At 32.5% G+C, this 15,359-nt stretch overlaps 2 protein-coding genes across 2 annotated transcripts; one reads left to right on the top strand and one right to left on the bottom strand.

Moving 5' to 3' along the window:
* Window positions 1-2,935: 2,935 nt before the first annotated feature.
* LOC124926299 (vesicle transport protein SFT2B) lies at window positions 2,936-5,866 on the bottom strand. Its single transcript, XM_047466495.1, has 6 exons — window positions 5,674-5,866; window positions 5,529-5,582; window positions 4,102-4,175; window positions 3,765-3,882; window positions 3,302-3,360; window positions 2,936-3,182 (listed from the first exon to the last, which is right to left on the bottom strand). The coding sequence occupies exons 1-6, from the start codon at window positions 5,770-5,772 to the stop codon at window positions 3,104-3,106; spliced, it is 483 nt and encodes a 160-aa protein (XP_047322451.1). The 5' UTR covers window positions 5,773-5,866; the 3' UTR covers window positions 2,936-3,103.
* Window positions 5,867-6,692: 826 nt separating this feature from the next.
* LOC124926659 (splicing factor SF3a60 homolog) lies at window positions 6,693-12,373 on the top strand. Its single transcript, XM_047466935.1, has 12 exons — window positions 6,693-6,982; window positions 7,070-7,183; window positions 7,301-7,405; window positions 7,550-7,692; window positions 8,698-8,794; window positions 9,303-9,467; window positions 10,154-10,225; window positions 11,065-11,223; window positions 11,334-11,411; window positions 11,508-11,636; window positions 11,715-11,861; window positions 11,930-12,373. The coding sequence occupies exons 1-12, from the start codon at window positions 6,809-6,811 to the stop codon at window positions 12,074-12,076; spliced, it is 1,530 nt and encodes a 509-aa protein (XP_047322891.1). The 5' UTR covers window positions 6,693-6,808; the 3' UTR covers window positions 12,077-12,373.
* The last annotated feature ends 2,986 nt before the right edge of the window (window positions 12,374-15,359 follow it).

The raw sequence follows: 15,359 nt of genomic DNA, 5'->3' as shown, positions 1-15,359 counted from the left end.
TAAGTCGATTACACATGTCTCTATAAATATGACAATGTTTCAAAAAGAAAAATCATTAAATTAAAATTAAGCTTGACCTAACTTTATTAATAGTGTGTTTAATTAATCACTTTCAAATATTTCCTCAAATAATAATGAGAGGCGACACATAATAGAAAATTATGACAAAATATTGAAAACTAAATAAATCTTGTCACTACTTAAACGAAATATGATAAAATGAAATAATCATAAAAATAATGTAAAATAAAGAGAGGTGATGAATTTTCATTGGTATAGTTGGGTATTGAGTTGGAGACAACCTCGACATCTATGTGAGTGATGTGATTCCAATTTTATCCTAACCCTTGATGATGTGTCTCATTCTCAGCCATTGGATCATTACTTTACTTGGGGCTTCAATTTATATTATTTCATTATTTCATGTCAAAATGTCATTGAACTTCTTAGAATTCGTTTTAACTGGGTTATTTGAGGATTTTATTCAAAATTATATAAATTTTAAATTATTTAATATATTAAACAAAAAATATATTTATTTAGTTTTTATAAAAATTAAAATTTAAATAAATAAATATTATAATAATTTAATAAATTAAAAATTCAAATAATCTATTTTTTTAATCTAATAATGAAACCCCTAAATATCCAACATTGAACAACCCTGATGATTCAATGGTGTAAATAATATTCTTACAATAGTTAATTAAAACTCTTATAACAAGCCTTTTTATATTAATTTTTAAAAATAATTATAATTAAATATTATTTTATTCAATTTTTAATTTATTATATCACTCAATTATTTAATTAAAAAAAAAAATTTTAAAAAATGAATAAATTATTTTATTAATATATATTAAAAAAAACTTAAATAGATTATCAGATATTTAAATACTTAGATATGAGAATATTCCTTAAAAAAACAATTATGAGAATCTTTGAGATAAGATTTGTCTAAGACCATTTCTTAATTGAGTTCCCTTTATTATATATTTATATATATTATTTTTAAAAAGAATCAGCACCATCTCAATGGTAAGGACTAAGGAGGATTATTTAATTCACAATATTTTTAAGTACGCTATCCAATTCATAATGTTTTTTAAGTAAGATTTTCTAATTTACGCTATCCTTATAATTTATTTATTTACAAGCAAAATTGTATATAAAAGATGGTGATAAATAATTATAAATATAAAATAATAAAGATAATAAAAAAAAAACAAGTTAAATTGGAATTATTTAAATAATTACAATTTAATAAATTTTTTTTAATTATTTCTCATTTATCACATCACTATATATATTAATATTTTTTTTATTAAAAAAAATCTCACTTTCACAAAATCACTGTAATCATAATTTTTTAAATAATTCACAAATTATTTAAATAACTATAACCTTGTATATTATTACTTTAAAAAATAAAATATTTTAAATAATCTTTTAAGATGTTTCAGGATACTTTAAAAAAAATTATTTAAAATTCATTTAAGATAAATTATTATTATTTTATATATATTAAGTAATTTGATTTTTAAAATAATAATAATAATGTGATAAAGAAATAATTTAAAAAAATTATAATTTAAAAAAAAAAAAAAATTATTCAAAATCAAACTAAAAAATTATATATATATATATATATATATATATATATATATATATATATATATATATATATATATATATATATATATATATATATATATGTGTGTGTGTGTGTGTGTGTGATGATGAATTAAACAGTCAAATATATGTCACCTACTCATAGTGATAATGACATTGATCATAATTATAAATTAAATTGAAGATGGTACATTGCATTTTCATGGAATTAATTTGATATTTTATGCCCAATCACACTAATAACAAAGTCCAATTTGGCTTGGTAAGCCAGCTTGAGAGGATCCACATTTAAGTCTTAATTCGATATAATATTATTAGTTAATAGAAAGGTGGTAGACTAAGACTAGTAATAGTGATTTGTGTGGTATAATAATAATAATGTTCATGTGATACACCTTCACCAACCCAATAACATGTTACAAAGGTTGATCTTTCTTATAAAATAAACAATCTAACCACCAACTTAAATATTTTAAAAATTTTGATACTCATTTGTTATATATTCACTTGGGTATAAATTTATTTAAATAATCGTAAAATCAAAAACTATTTATAAACTCGTAAAACTTTATGATTATAAATTTAAAATTATAAAAATTTAACTAATTTAAGAGTTTATCTAAATTACACTAGTTAGCCTTCTCTAAAATCATAAAATTTTAACATAAAAACTCAACTAATTACAAAAATAACATATTTTCAAATAAACTAATTAAGTTAAACTCAAAGTCTAAAGAGAGTAAGGTTTGAATAATCTTTTTAAGACATTATAATGAAGATGCTAGTTAAATTGAACAAACTTTTATACCAACTATTTTGTTGTTGAAATTTTAGTGCTTTTTACCCACCTTTTCTTGACTTTAACCTAACCACCACCCCAATTTTGCTTAGTTAATGTCAAAGGTAATTCTCCATGGAACTATAAGAAGGTCAGATTTGAAAATTTTATAGTGGTAGATAGCACTAAGCACGTGAATTCCTGGCAATTGTTTAAGATGACCAGAAGTTGTTTGTTAACCTAAATTCATAGAAGAAGAGTAGAAATAAAAAGCTTAGTTAGTCCATCGTATAATGACATTACATTTCTGTTTAAGAACAATGCGACTTTTTTTAACCAAAATTGGCACTGTAATCTTGATCCATAATTCACTTTTATAAAACTGAAAATTTTTTATGTGACATTTCTTTTGAGATATTTAGGGTGATATCACTAATATTGCAATAAATAAGAAGCCAAGTGGAAACCACACGATGATCGTACACACATTTCCTAGCGTTTGGGAAGGTGTTCATACGAAACAGATGAAACAAAGAACCGTGTTAATTTTCTTCTCATATATATAATAATAGTACATTTAAATAGAACACACATTCACAAAAAAATAGCATAATCTGGAAACCGAAGAACAAAAGAAGCCTACTCTCAATCAAACTTATGTGCCTGGAAATTTCTTCAATCTGGGGAATTTGCTTAGATCTCAGTGTCAAATAAACGAACTGTCAAGTTGGAAACCATTCTTCGAGCAAACGGTATGTAGCTCAAACTATACCTGTAAATTATAATTTTGTAAGTCAGACAAGCCTGAATGGTTAAAAAATGTGCAATCACTGAATTTTTACGCAACACGTCAATAGTCAATAAATATTCTTTATTGAAAGTTCTTCTTACCAAACAAGGGCACAGATCTCGCATATAATAGCCAGTAAAGTCAAAATTTTGCTATGGATCTACAAGATTAACGAAACCAACAACAAATAGGTTACAGTCTTACAGATAAAAATATGCAGGACCCCAATTGGCTCATAGCCTTAAATGAACTTGCTGTTTCAACCAAGAGTGCCTAAATGTGCTTAGTAATCTAAAACTTTAAATTCCTTATTTAGTTAATATTGTTATTATTTTGTAACTAGGTCTGGGCCAACCAACTTCCATGATCTTCAATATGATGCTTTCAATGGGAATCCAAAGCCTCTTGACAACTACCCAAGGTTAAAATTTTGAATTTCTATCAATATTTGTTGGAAATTTGAATTGATCCATCACAAGCTTAACATCTATCTGATAACTCAAATGATCATCATGAGACATCATTATTATTATAGCAATGAGCAGTTTAAGATCATGGGCTTACCCAAAGAGCACAAATGAGTGCCACAACAGCACAGCCAACATAAACAGCAGTTGCATAAATGCGCACAGGATCAAGCATCATTTTAATTTGTACCATTGGCCCGATAACGAATGCTGTGCTGCCATACATGGAGCAAGTTCATTGTTACAAAGACAAAATATTCAACATATAACATGCTCGCTTAAAGACGTGTCTTCCTCACAATTATTTATTTATTTATTCATTTTAAGTCTCAAATTTCACTAGCTGCTGTTCTAAGTTGTGAGGCAGACTTATTTTGGTAAAAATAATGTAACATTAATGAATCACAGCTTTAGTCAATTAGCTCAGCAGTTACCTCCCAACAGCAAAAATGTTCCCAAAGGTGAATAGTACAGCAAACTTGATAGGTTTGACAAACACAATCAATGACTGCAAAGACCACAAGGTGGGGAAAATATGTCAAGAAGGCACTTGGGAGGAACTTTTGTGTAGATAATGCATTATTAAGCTTCATAGGTTCTGGATATGATCAGAATCATACATATTCCACTGTAAATTTAACAGTTGAACCCATGGAGAAAAATGGCTTTAGTGTATCACAAAAGTAAAAATCATCTTTTATATCAAGACAAGAACTTAAGTTCATCAAAGCCTAAGAGGGAGTAAATTTAAATGTGTGGGACAAAGGAACCTTATATGTTGGCATAGTACATAAAGAGAAAATGAGGGTCTTTTAATTCACATATTTGTAAAAGATCTAGTTTTTATGCCAAAATTTGCATAAGCATTATTTTCATAATTTAGCACAACTTTACAAGTCCTATATAATGATGCCAGGACTTTTACCAGTATCATATTTTTGTGAAGAATGAAGTATAACAACAATATTGATGATTGAAGAACTTAGAAAGTAAACAACTCAAATGAAATACAAATACTTGCTCACTTGATAACTGAAAAATCCATGGACAACATTCTTAAGAAGAGGAAGAGGCCCATTGAGCAATGACCAACTAGTTATAATTTCTACATAAGCCACCTTCTTTTGATTATTTTGTTGAACTTCATCACTGAACATTCAAAACTTAATAAAGAGAAGCAGAGATTACATAGTGGTGTTAACTACGACGGAAGAGACCAGATTTGGAAGAGATTGTGACAACGCCACCATTGTTGAGGGAATAAGCCTTCAAGTGGACTTGAGCAATTATGAGAACATCAATTGATGCATTGAGCATTTGGTAGAGTATTGACCTACATGAGAAGTAGATGATTGCAATGATACGTAGGGGTGTTTGGAACATTAGGGTTCTCCTTTTCGGGGAGGAATTATGTATCAGGGGAGTGTTGAGACGGATACTCAGGTCATTTCTCATGTTTTTCCTTTGTTTGCTTAATTTATGACATGTACTAAACCAATATTGTTTTTTCACGATTGATGTGACATTCATATTAACCGTCATTGGTTTGTTTGTGAGCATCTAATCTAAGACTTTGTTTGTAATTATCCCTTGGAAGCCCTAATCCTAATTGGTATCATAATGTTCACTTGAGCTAGAAAATAAGCAAATGCCATAGCATTTTGGAATCACAAAGTTGCTGAAATCAAACAGACTAGAACAAGAATAACTCCACTTTGATGCATATTGTACATTCTTGTTCCGTTTACTTCGAATTAGATCAACTGCAATGATCCATTGTTATAGGAAAACAGTGTCTATGTACCCACTAACTAGAGTGTATATATTGAACAAAAAAAAGTAAGCAAATTTTGGGTCTCACCAGAAACATCATGACCACGCCGGCAAGTAAACAAGCAGCAAATCCATAGATTCTCTGGTTTGGAAGAAGACGATGATTAGTCAATGATTTTGGTGTGTGTTTGAATCCAAGCAGATACTAAAAACAAACATAACGAGAGGATTACCTGCGTATGAGAAAGAGAGCCAACACCTTCGGATTGATCCAAGAACCCGTCTTGCAATTCTTCATCTCCACCTGACAAAGACGTACTAAAGTTCCACATTTGCTGGGTAGATTTTGAGATTTCTTACGATCAAACCAAGTATCCCCAGTCTCTCCCCTGGATTAGGACATGTTTCTCTATAAATGAATTATTGAGCAGAAAATGAAAAGGCGAGGGTGCCAGCTGCCTATCAGAAAATCTATTTTTCCTTCTTTTAAAATAAAAATAAATCACAACTATTTTAAATATATATTTATTTAGATTAAATTAAGTCTATAAATAAATTTATTTTTTTAATTAAATAGAAGGTCATTTTGTTTCTATTCAAAATGCATCGAATTGAATAAAGTGGATTGATATGGATTATGCGTTTATCATCCTGTCCCATTTTATTTCGGAAATTTATTTTTACTACTATCTCCCTCCCGTTCGATTTCGGAGAATACCTGCCCCGCAGAACACTGTTATATCATATTTTAAAAATAAAATAAAATATCTTTAATGAAATTATATAAACATAATTTTTAATATTAAAATTTAAATTTCTTATAAATTAAAAAGAATAAATAAATATATTATTGATGTTATATATTTAATTGTGTTTATATTCTTCCTTACATAAGCAAAGTGAAATTGGGATGAAGGAGACAAAAATAACATCGTAAAAATCGGGAAAAACCGTCCATAACGGGATAATTTGAGGTGAAAATCTATCCTACCGGATTAATTTGGTGGGACAAATAAACTGTTTATTTTAAATAAATTTTAAATTTGACAAAATAAAAAGATTTTTACTTATAAGACGTGATTGATTTTTTTTTTTTAATAATTAAAATATAATATGAATATGTTTTTTATCATTTGAATGGAGCAAGTTAATATGAATTTTTCGAAAATATATATTAATGTTTTTTTTGGGAATGAAAATATAATATATATATATATTTTGTGAGTTAACTTGTTGTTTCCTCATTTATTTCCCCTCCATTCTCATAATCTCATTAGTCATTTCCCTCTCAGCCGAGAGAGGAACCCTAGTGTACACTGAAGTCGACAAGAGCAGAAGCAGGAGTGGGAAGGTAATCAGAAGAAAATAATGTCTTCGACTCTACTCGAGCTTACTCGCTCCGGTCATGAAGAGGTCGAGCGGCTCGAGCGACTCGTCGTGCAGCACCTCCAGACTGATCCGGCGACCAGCAAGGACCGACTCTATCAAAGCCTTCGCGTCCGCAACATGATCGATCAAATCAGCGAGACTACTCTCAAACTTGTCAGTATCCGCTCCCTACTCTCTTTGGAAATTGTGCTTCAAGTATTATATAAAGTATTAGAACCTCAATTAGATGATTCATTTCAGGTTGAGATTTATGAAGACAAAGATAGTTCCAGAAAAGACGAGATTGGCGCTCTTGGAGGTCAAACTGCCACAGGAACCAACATCTTCAGCGCTTTTTACGATAGATTGAAGGAGGTTCCATATCTATCTATGTTGCGCTTCATTTTTACATTTTCCTCTGTTGATTTATGCTAATTAGGTTGGCACACACTATTGTATGTTTTTGAGATTATTCCTCATTGATGTATGCAGATTCGGGATTATCATAGACGGCATCCAGGTGCACTTGTTGTTGATATCAATGAGGAGCATGAGGCATTACTTAAGGAGGAGCCGCATATTGAATTTACTGGAGAGGTGGGGCTAGTTGTGTCACTCCTCCTGCACATTTCACATAACATTTCAATTCTGTTGAATTTCGTACTTATTGTGCTTGTTTCATTATATATTCTTTGAGACTATGTATTGTTCAATTTACCAGTATGTTGTTTCCATTTCCAGGAAGCATTTGGAAGATATCTGGATATGCATGAATTGTACAACGAGTACATTAACTCGAAATTTGGAGAGCCAATTGAGTATGCTGCATACCTTGACATTTTTTCACGGCCACATAAAATTCCTCGCAAACAGAAGCGTACACAGTAATCTCTCTCTCTCTCTCTCTCTCTATTACACATGCTTACAATTTGCAAGTTAAAGTTACTTTAGACTACTTTCCTATAGCCATTACAGTTTGGTTCTAATTTCTTCTCCAATATTAGTCGCAATACCCTCCTCTGCCTGCTTCCACGTCCAAGGATGATCACCATACGATCCTAGCTACATGTAGGAATCATAACTTTTTTTGGCCTCTGATTTATATGAAACACATGAATCTATATGATAGTTGGACATATTATAGCTGTCAAAAACAAACCTATACTAAGGCACATACTTATCTTTGCTTCTGAAAGAATCATTACTTTTGTGGGCTCTGATTGATGTGGACCACATGAATTGATGTCGTGTTAGATCATGGCAGTTAGGCATACATTTAGATTTGTGAAATGCGTTATGAACCAACACTGTGTTTGTAGCAATGGATTTTTAGATGAAGTGAATACAATGAATGATTCAGTACTAAAATCTGACTTTTGTTTTGATCTTGTGAAATATAAAGTATTTAAAGGATTTTCCAAAATGATAGATCCGTTTTCCTAAATAATAACAAATTTCTCCAGGGGAACATTTGACCCCATGTATAATCATGTCTCAACAACTATGCTACCTCTTTCTTGATATGTCAGTCATCAGCTCTTCAAAGAAGCATGTTAGGTGATTCTTTCTTTGACTTTCCATGTTGTAATTGTTCTCTCAAAATCTTGATATATTCTGTAAAATAAACTTAAAATATGTTTTGTCAGTCTAGTGATCCTAGCATGCTTGAAAATGTGCTTTTTGTTCTATTAGCTCATGATTTTTTTTTTCCGAGAAAAATCTCACGATTTTATTTTTATTTTTGAGAAAAGCTCATGAAATGTTTATATGTTACTGAGTTTGCATAGGCTATCTGCAGCTACAGTACACATTATGCAAGTTGTTAGTCTATGTTCTTTCTATGGTTTGTATTTTGCATATTCATCTGTAGTGTTACCCTTTTTGTGTAGGCAGTACAAGGAGTATTTGCAGAAGTTACTTGAGTACCTTGTATATTTCTTTGTGAGGACAGAGCCATTGCAAGATCTTGATAGAATATTCTCGAAGGTATCTTTTTAAAAGTTTTTATTATTTCTCTCCCTCCTTTCGTGTTTTTTCTTAAACAGCAAAGTTGTGAGTATATTGTTTAATGTGGCTGTTTTTGTTTTCCATCTTCAAATAGTTCTTCAAAATTTTATTTATATTTCTTTATATTTTGGTGCAGGGGTTCAGTTAGGGGTATTTAGTATTCTGTCTATTTGTTATAAATGTAATCTTTGTAGAACATTTCTGCGTTATATAGCAATTAGGGCTGGAAGTTTAATGACATGAAGACCTTATCCTCAACACGATTGGGCCTGAGAATAAAAAACAAAGTGGTAAATGAGCATATATATCACTAAAACCATAAATGTATAAACACCTGTAAGACCATATTGGGTGTTTATTTGATGTTAATTGAACTAAGTGACTCTTTTGCTGGCCTTTCTATAATGTTATCGGAAATACCTTAATTACTTGTTTGCATTATTTTCTTAATGTTTAAGATATTGTAATTTTTCTGTCTTTGCTGCAGGTTACAAGTGAATTTGAGGAGCAATGGAACCATGGAAAGGTTGAAGGATGGGAAGAGGAGGGTCAAGAAAATGGAAATGTTCCAGCTGAGCTTACTGCACTTGATCTTGATTATTACAGTTCCGTTGAAGAGTTGTTAGAAATAGGGCAAGACAGGTTAAAGGAGGTATATGCCATCATATCTTATGTGATCCCTTCTCACTCTGGCTTATATTCTGAAAAGCATTCATAGTTATTGCATCTATATGGGAGGGTAAACATGAGTGCTTTTTATTTGGCTGAGCTTTCAGTGTTTAGATTCTGGGTGCAAAATGATGATAGCGTTAATGAAAAACTTGCCTGCTGATCTGTTGTAATTTTGACGGACTATCATTGTTGTGACAAAATTGATCTGAGTGAGATATCATGATAGGAGAGGAGTAGGATATAGAAATTGTTTAAGGATGATAAATTCTTATTAATCAAAACTACTTGGATAACATCATATTCATGAATAGAAGTCCAAGTTCTTTTACACTAGTCTAGGGATAATTTTTTCTTACAAGTTTGTATTAATAATGTTATCGCGAAGGTGACTTCTAATAATACAAACAATTGCTATCCCAAGCCGTCTGTAACATTGTTGATTGAATGTTATTCATCGACCAACTCAATCATCAAGCACATTGAATTGGCAAGAATTTCAAATTCGAACCTCCAACATTTGTCTAATCCCACTAAATATTTACTACAATTAGAAGATAAAATTGAAAAATTACATATTTTATAATAATTAACATAATTAAGATGTTTTGACTGATAATTGATACTGTATGCCAATCATCATTAATTCCTCTGGTATTTTATTGTTAGGCATTGGCTGCGTTAGGGCTGAAAACAGGGGGTACTGTACAGCAACGAGCAAAGAGGCTTTTCCTCACAAAGGTAATTATTTTCTTCTTGACATCTGTTTCGTAAACAATTTTTTTCTTTCTCTGATGGTAAAAATGAGGCAATCTGATATGTATCCTTGATATCGATATCTGTAAAATCATAAGATAGAGAAGGCATGGTAAGTAAAGGAACCGTGGTTATTCTGTATGCCTTGGGTTTGTTTTTGTTTGGATGCAAACTAACCTTTTGATTTGGGCATGTTAGTGGGAAAGTGGTTTATGGATTGAAAAATCCAGATAATTTAGTAGTTAGCCCTGTGTGGTCTTAGGTATCTTATGATCGTTCACTGTTTTTGGCACTTTTAAAATCCAATATGCTGCCTGTTGTTGCATGTAATGCTTTGGACCACATTCGCTTTTATAGTTATGTATTAATTTGCTTTTATATGTAATCAGAAATTGTTCAATGAAAACTCAGGAATGGTGAAAGGATATAATAAACATATTGAAGTTCTTCAATTGTGATAAGTTGCTTTTTGTTTAGTATTCTCTCTTTCCAATTTGACGTGAATCCTAGTATTTTGGACGAGTTTTAAGAAACAATATCCTTGAAAATTTATTGGATGGAAATACCCATGTAAACTAAAAAGGATCATAATTAGATTTGTTTAAATGTGACCTTAAAGAGATAATTTTGTTTCTAGATCATGATTATATTATTTTTTAATTATGAAACAAATTTTTCTATATATCATTGTGATTTTTGGCAAACATGATCAACATGAAAAAGTTGTTATCTCAAAACAGCTCATAGTGTGGTAATGCTTTCAGAATTTTTGGTATTTCTGGCATTAATAATTGAATGTTATGAGTATTTCCCTTTTAATACAGCATACACCTCTTGAGAAGCTGGACAAAAAGCATTTTGCCAAAGGTTCACATGCATCAGAACGGAATGGCTCTTCAACAGTTCTTCATCAGGATGAATATGCTAAAGAAGTTGCTCTACTGGAAGCCAAAGTGATAAAACTCTGTGATCTGTTGGATGATGTTAGTATTTTATGTTATTCTTTCCTTGATTTTTCATAGCATGCTTATTACTGTATTGTCATCCTTGAATGCTTAATAAGTTTGATTGATTGATTGATTACCTGCAACAGACTATTGTAGGGACAAAAGAGAATATTGTGAAGAAACAAGCCTTGACTTTTGAGGAAATGGAAGCTGAACGTGAGGAGGTAACAAACTAACGACTCTCTTTCTGTATTTGTAATGGGGAGATATAATTGTAGTTGTATTAAATATTAAGATGGAGATGATATCTATGATAATAGGAAGAAGAGCATGCTGAGATTGAGAGTGATGATGAAGAGCAGCAGATATATAATCCCCTTAAGCTACCAATGGGTTGGGATGGGAAGCCAATTCCTTATTGGTTATACAAGCTTCATGGTCTTGGTCAGGTAACCAGATTGATTCTTTTGCATATTGGTGGTATTGATTTTTGGTGTGTCTGATTATAATAAATAACGATTAATCAGGAGTTTAAATGCGAGATATGTGGCAACCATAGTTATTGGGGGCGCAGGGCTTATGAGAGGCACTTCAAGGAATGGCGCCATCAACACGGAATGAGGTGTCTTGGCATTCCAAACACCAAGAATTTCAACGAAATCACATCGATAGAGGTATATTTGTTATGGGATTTTATTATATAAATGTTGCAAATAACTAACAAAAAATGCTGGATGTGTAGGAGGCAAGGCATCTGTGGGAGAAAATACAAGAGAAACAAGGTGTGGACAAGTGGCGTCCAGACCTTGAAGAAGAATACGAAGACAGGGAAGGGAACATCTATAACAAAAAGACCTATGCTGATTTGCAACGCCAGGGACTTATTTAAACTTAATAACTTGCTCCCCCACCCACCCCACCCCATCACTCATAAAAATTACTGTTTCCTGATTGAAATTTCATTTTGCATAATTGTTTTTTATCATTTGTTGTTGACATGTCAACCTACCCTTCCCCAACCCAAGTAAGTTTTTTTTTTATTACTCATATCCCTAGGGTTAAAATTTGTACTAGTAAAAGCTTTATTGAACAATTAAATTTTTGTAAAGGGGCAAATTAATGAGTTAAGGTGCTTTGCGGGCTTATTGATAGACAATAACTTTAATGTTATGCTTTCTTGTGTTAAGCTGCTACCCCATTACTATTAAATATATCTTGTCCATTATTTGCTTAAATAAAAAGCCTTGTTAAGCCCTCTTGTTCTGGTTTGACAGGGAAGGTATTTGTATCTTCCTTTCTGAATAATAATAATAAAATATGGACGTCTAAAAATAAATTGCTTGGCAGTTATATTTAAAAATGATAAACTCAACGAAAATAAGTTTTCTTAGTCCCGTGTAAAAAGCCTTGTTAAACCCTAAATTTATTTCTCATTTCAAGCCGGCCCAACTCTTCTTTCTTCCTTTTCTATTTTCAGTCATTGACTCTTCTGTCTTTCGGCATCCGCAAAGTTAAATATATTAACAGCATCCCGGACAGACGGACTCTTGTTCCTCACATGTAGCATCATGTACAGACTTTTCCTCCCCCACTTCCAGCATCCGCAAAGGTAAATTAATATTAATCTTTTTCCAAGATTTGTTTTACGGTATAACATAGTCTATGTTTGATTGATCAATTCAAGATTTATGTTATTGAATTTTAAAGTTTTTTTTTAATAGATTAGGACAAGTAAATTATATATTCCGGCCTTGTTTCAGATTTTCAATGTCTTTTCCCAATATTCTTTTCAAAGTTGTATGTCAAGTACAAATGCTCTCAGCAATGTCAGTAGTTATCAGAATAAGCCTGAAAACGAAGTCCCAAGAAAATAAAAGGGGCCCAAAAGAAAGCCCCAAAAGAAAATAAACAGGCTTAAAATGAAGGCCCATAAAAATTAAACGGGCCTTTAACGAAGGCCAATATCAACTAATTGAAAGATCAACTATGGCAGAATATCGCCTCGTGCCTACAAGGCTACAACTAATTCGCAATGTACTATGATCTCGTTTGAACTTTGGTTTTTACAATTTTTTCCTTAAAAATCCTAGTTTGAATTTTTTTTTGTTGAAGGACAAAAATATCCCCAATTTTTTATCCCCATATCTTGAATGAATAGGAAAATAATTAAATAAATGACAATTTTGATATTTTATAGATAAAAAGGTAATAATAAAATGTATGAAGTGATACTTGAGTTTTGAATAAAAACCGAGGATCAAATGAGCTCTAAATCGGGAAATTTGAGGAAATTACCCCAAAATAGGGCCAAATAGCCGATGGTGCGGCCCACTAATTTTTATAGCGCTGGTGACCCCCAAATTTTTTAATGACCATTTTACCCATGCGTCACGCACCCTGAACCCTATAAAGGCTTAATTTTTTTTCATTTTCGTTTCAGTTTCTCTCTCATCCAGCCCCTTTCTTCCCGTCTTCTCCGCCGTGAAACCCTAATGGTGGCGGAGAAGATTTTCTCTTCTTTCTCAGCGATGAAGAACGAATCGAAGAGGCACCGTCGACCATGGCACCATATTCAACGGCCTATAGCTTCGAAGAACATCCAATGGAGACGAGTTTGCACAGCGCTGAGGATTTCGAACAAATTGACATTTCATTCGGCCATTCCACTATATTTTGTGTTTATTTCGTTATTGTTTGTTTCGTGTTTGTTTGTTCCTCATTGATTCGCTGATTCCTTTACTGATTCGTTGAATGCAGATTGTTTGTTTGGTAGGATGCGTCAAGATGGATGCGTCAAGATGGATGCGTCAAGATGGATGCGTCAAGATGGATGCGTCAAGATGGATGCGTCAACTCGGATGCGTCAAGATGGATGCGTCAAGATGGATGCGTCAACTCGGATGCGTCAAGTCGGATGCGTCAACTCGGATGCGTCAAGTAGGATGCGTCAACTCGGATGCGTCAACTCGGATGCGTCAACTCCGATGCGTCAACTCGGATGCGTCAACTCCGATGCGTCAACTCGGATGCGTCAAGTAGGAGACGATGCGTCACATTTATTTTTATTTTATATAAAAACCCAAATAAGCCTCGACCACTATTCATGCTCTCTCTCTCTCTCTCGCACCCGACGACGCACCTGCCTCGACGACGCACCTGCCTCGACGTCTCTTCCCGCTCTTCTTCGTCTTCATCTTCTCGTTCATTCATTGACTTCTTGAGGTTAGTTTTAGTTATGTTTGTTTATGTTCATGTTAGGTTTTAGGGTTGGTTGCTTCTTGTTTGCAAATGGTTCATTCATGGTTTATGTTATGGTTTAGGGTTGCTACATGCTTGCAAATGCTTCATGCATGTTTTATGTTATGTTTTTAGGGTTGCTTCTTTCTTTCAAAAAGTTCATGCATGTTTTATGTTAGGGTTTTAGGGTAGGTTGCTTCCTGCTTTCAAACGGTTCATGCATGTTTTATGTTAGGAATTAGGGTAGGATGCTTCTTGATTTCAAATGGTTCATGCACGGTTTATGGGTTGGGTTGCGTCAAGCAGCTGCTTGACGCATCTGACAGTTGTTTCTAGCTATTTTGACGGTTGCTTTTCTTCTCGTTTGTTTATATTTGTTGTGAAATGTTTTCACAAACATTGTTGTTTTTCTTTTCCCTTTTGTAGATGGTAGACTTCACGGTTCATGATTTTCCTGGTAGGATTTCATTGAAATCTGTCCTAGCCTTGAAAAAAGTATCTGATAGGTTTGAAGCGCTGGGTCTTATGGAGAGGGCTCTAAATTCTCAATTTCAGTATTTATTGAGAGGAGTCCCAGACTTGTTGTTCTCAGGGACCATTTTACATCAGTTGCTGGTTCGGAAGGTGAAGGCCAATTTGAATAGGATGATTTTCAACTTTAATGGGGAGGAATATACTTTTGGTCTGAAAGAGTACGCATTGATTACAGGCCTCAACTTCGACAGATTGCCTGAATACAAAGATGAATGCCGAGGTTGTCCACCCTTGCTGATAAAATATTTCAAAAGGAATACGTCAATTCGAATGATGGATTTGGAATCTATATTCATGAAATGCACCGATAAGGAAGACGCATGGAAGATCGGGTTGATCTGCTTGATTAACCAGTACCTCTTCTCATATGACCCAAAACGGCTTTTAAATCTCAAAATCAT

The sequence above is a fragment of the Impatiens glandulifera genome, chromosome 2 (assembly GCF_907164915.1).
Source record: "Impatiens glandulifera chromosome 2, dImpGla2.1, whole genome shotgun sequence".
Taxonomy (NCBI): Eukaryota; Viridiplantae; Streptophyta; class Magnoliopsida; order Ericales; family Balsaminaceae; genus Impatiens; species Impatiens glandulifera.
This window is presented reverse-complemented; position numbering and strand designations above follow the sequence as displayed.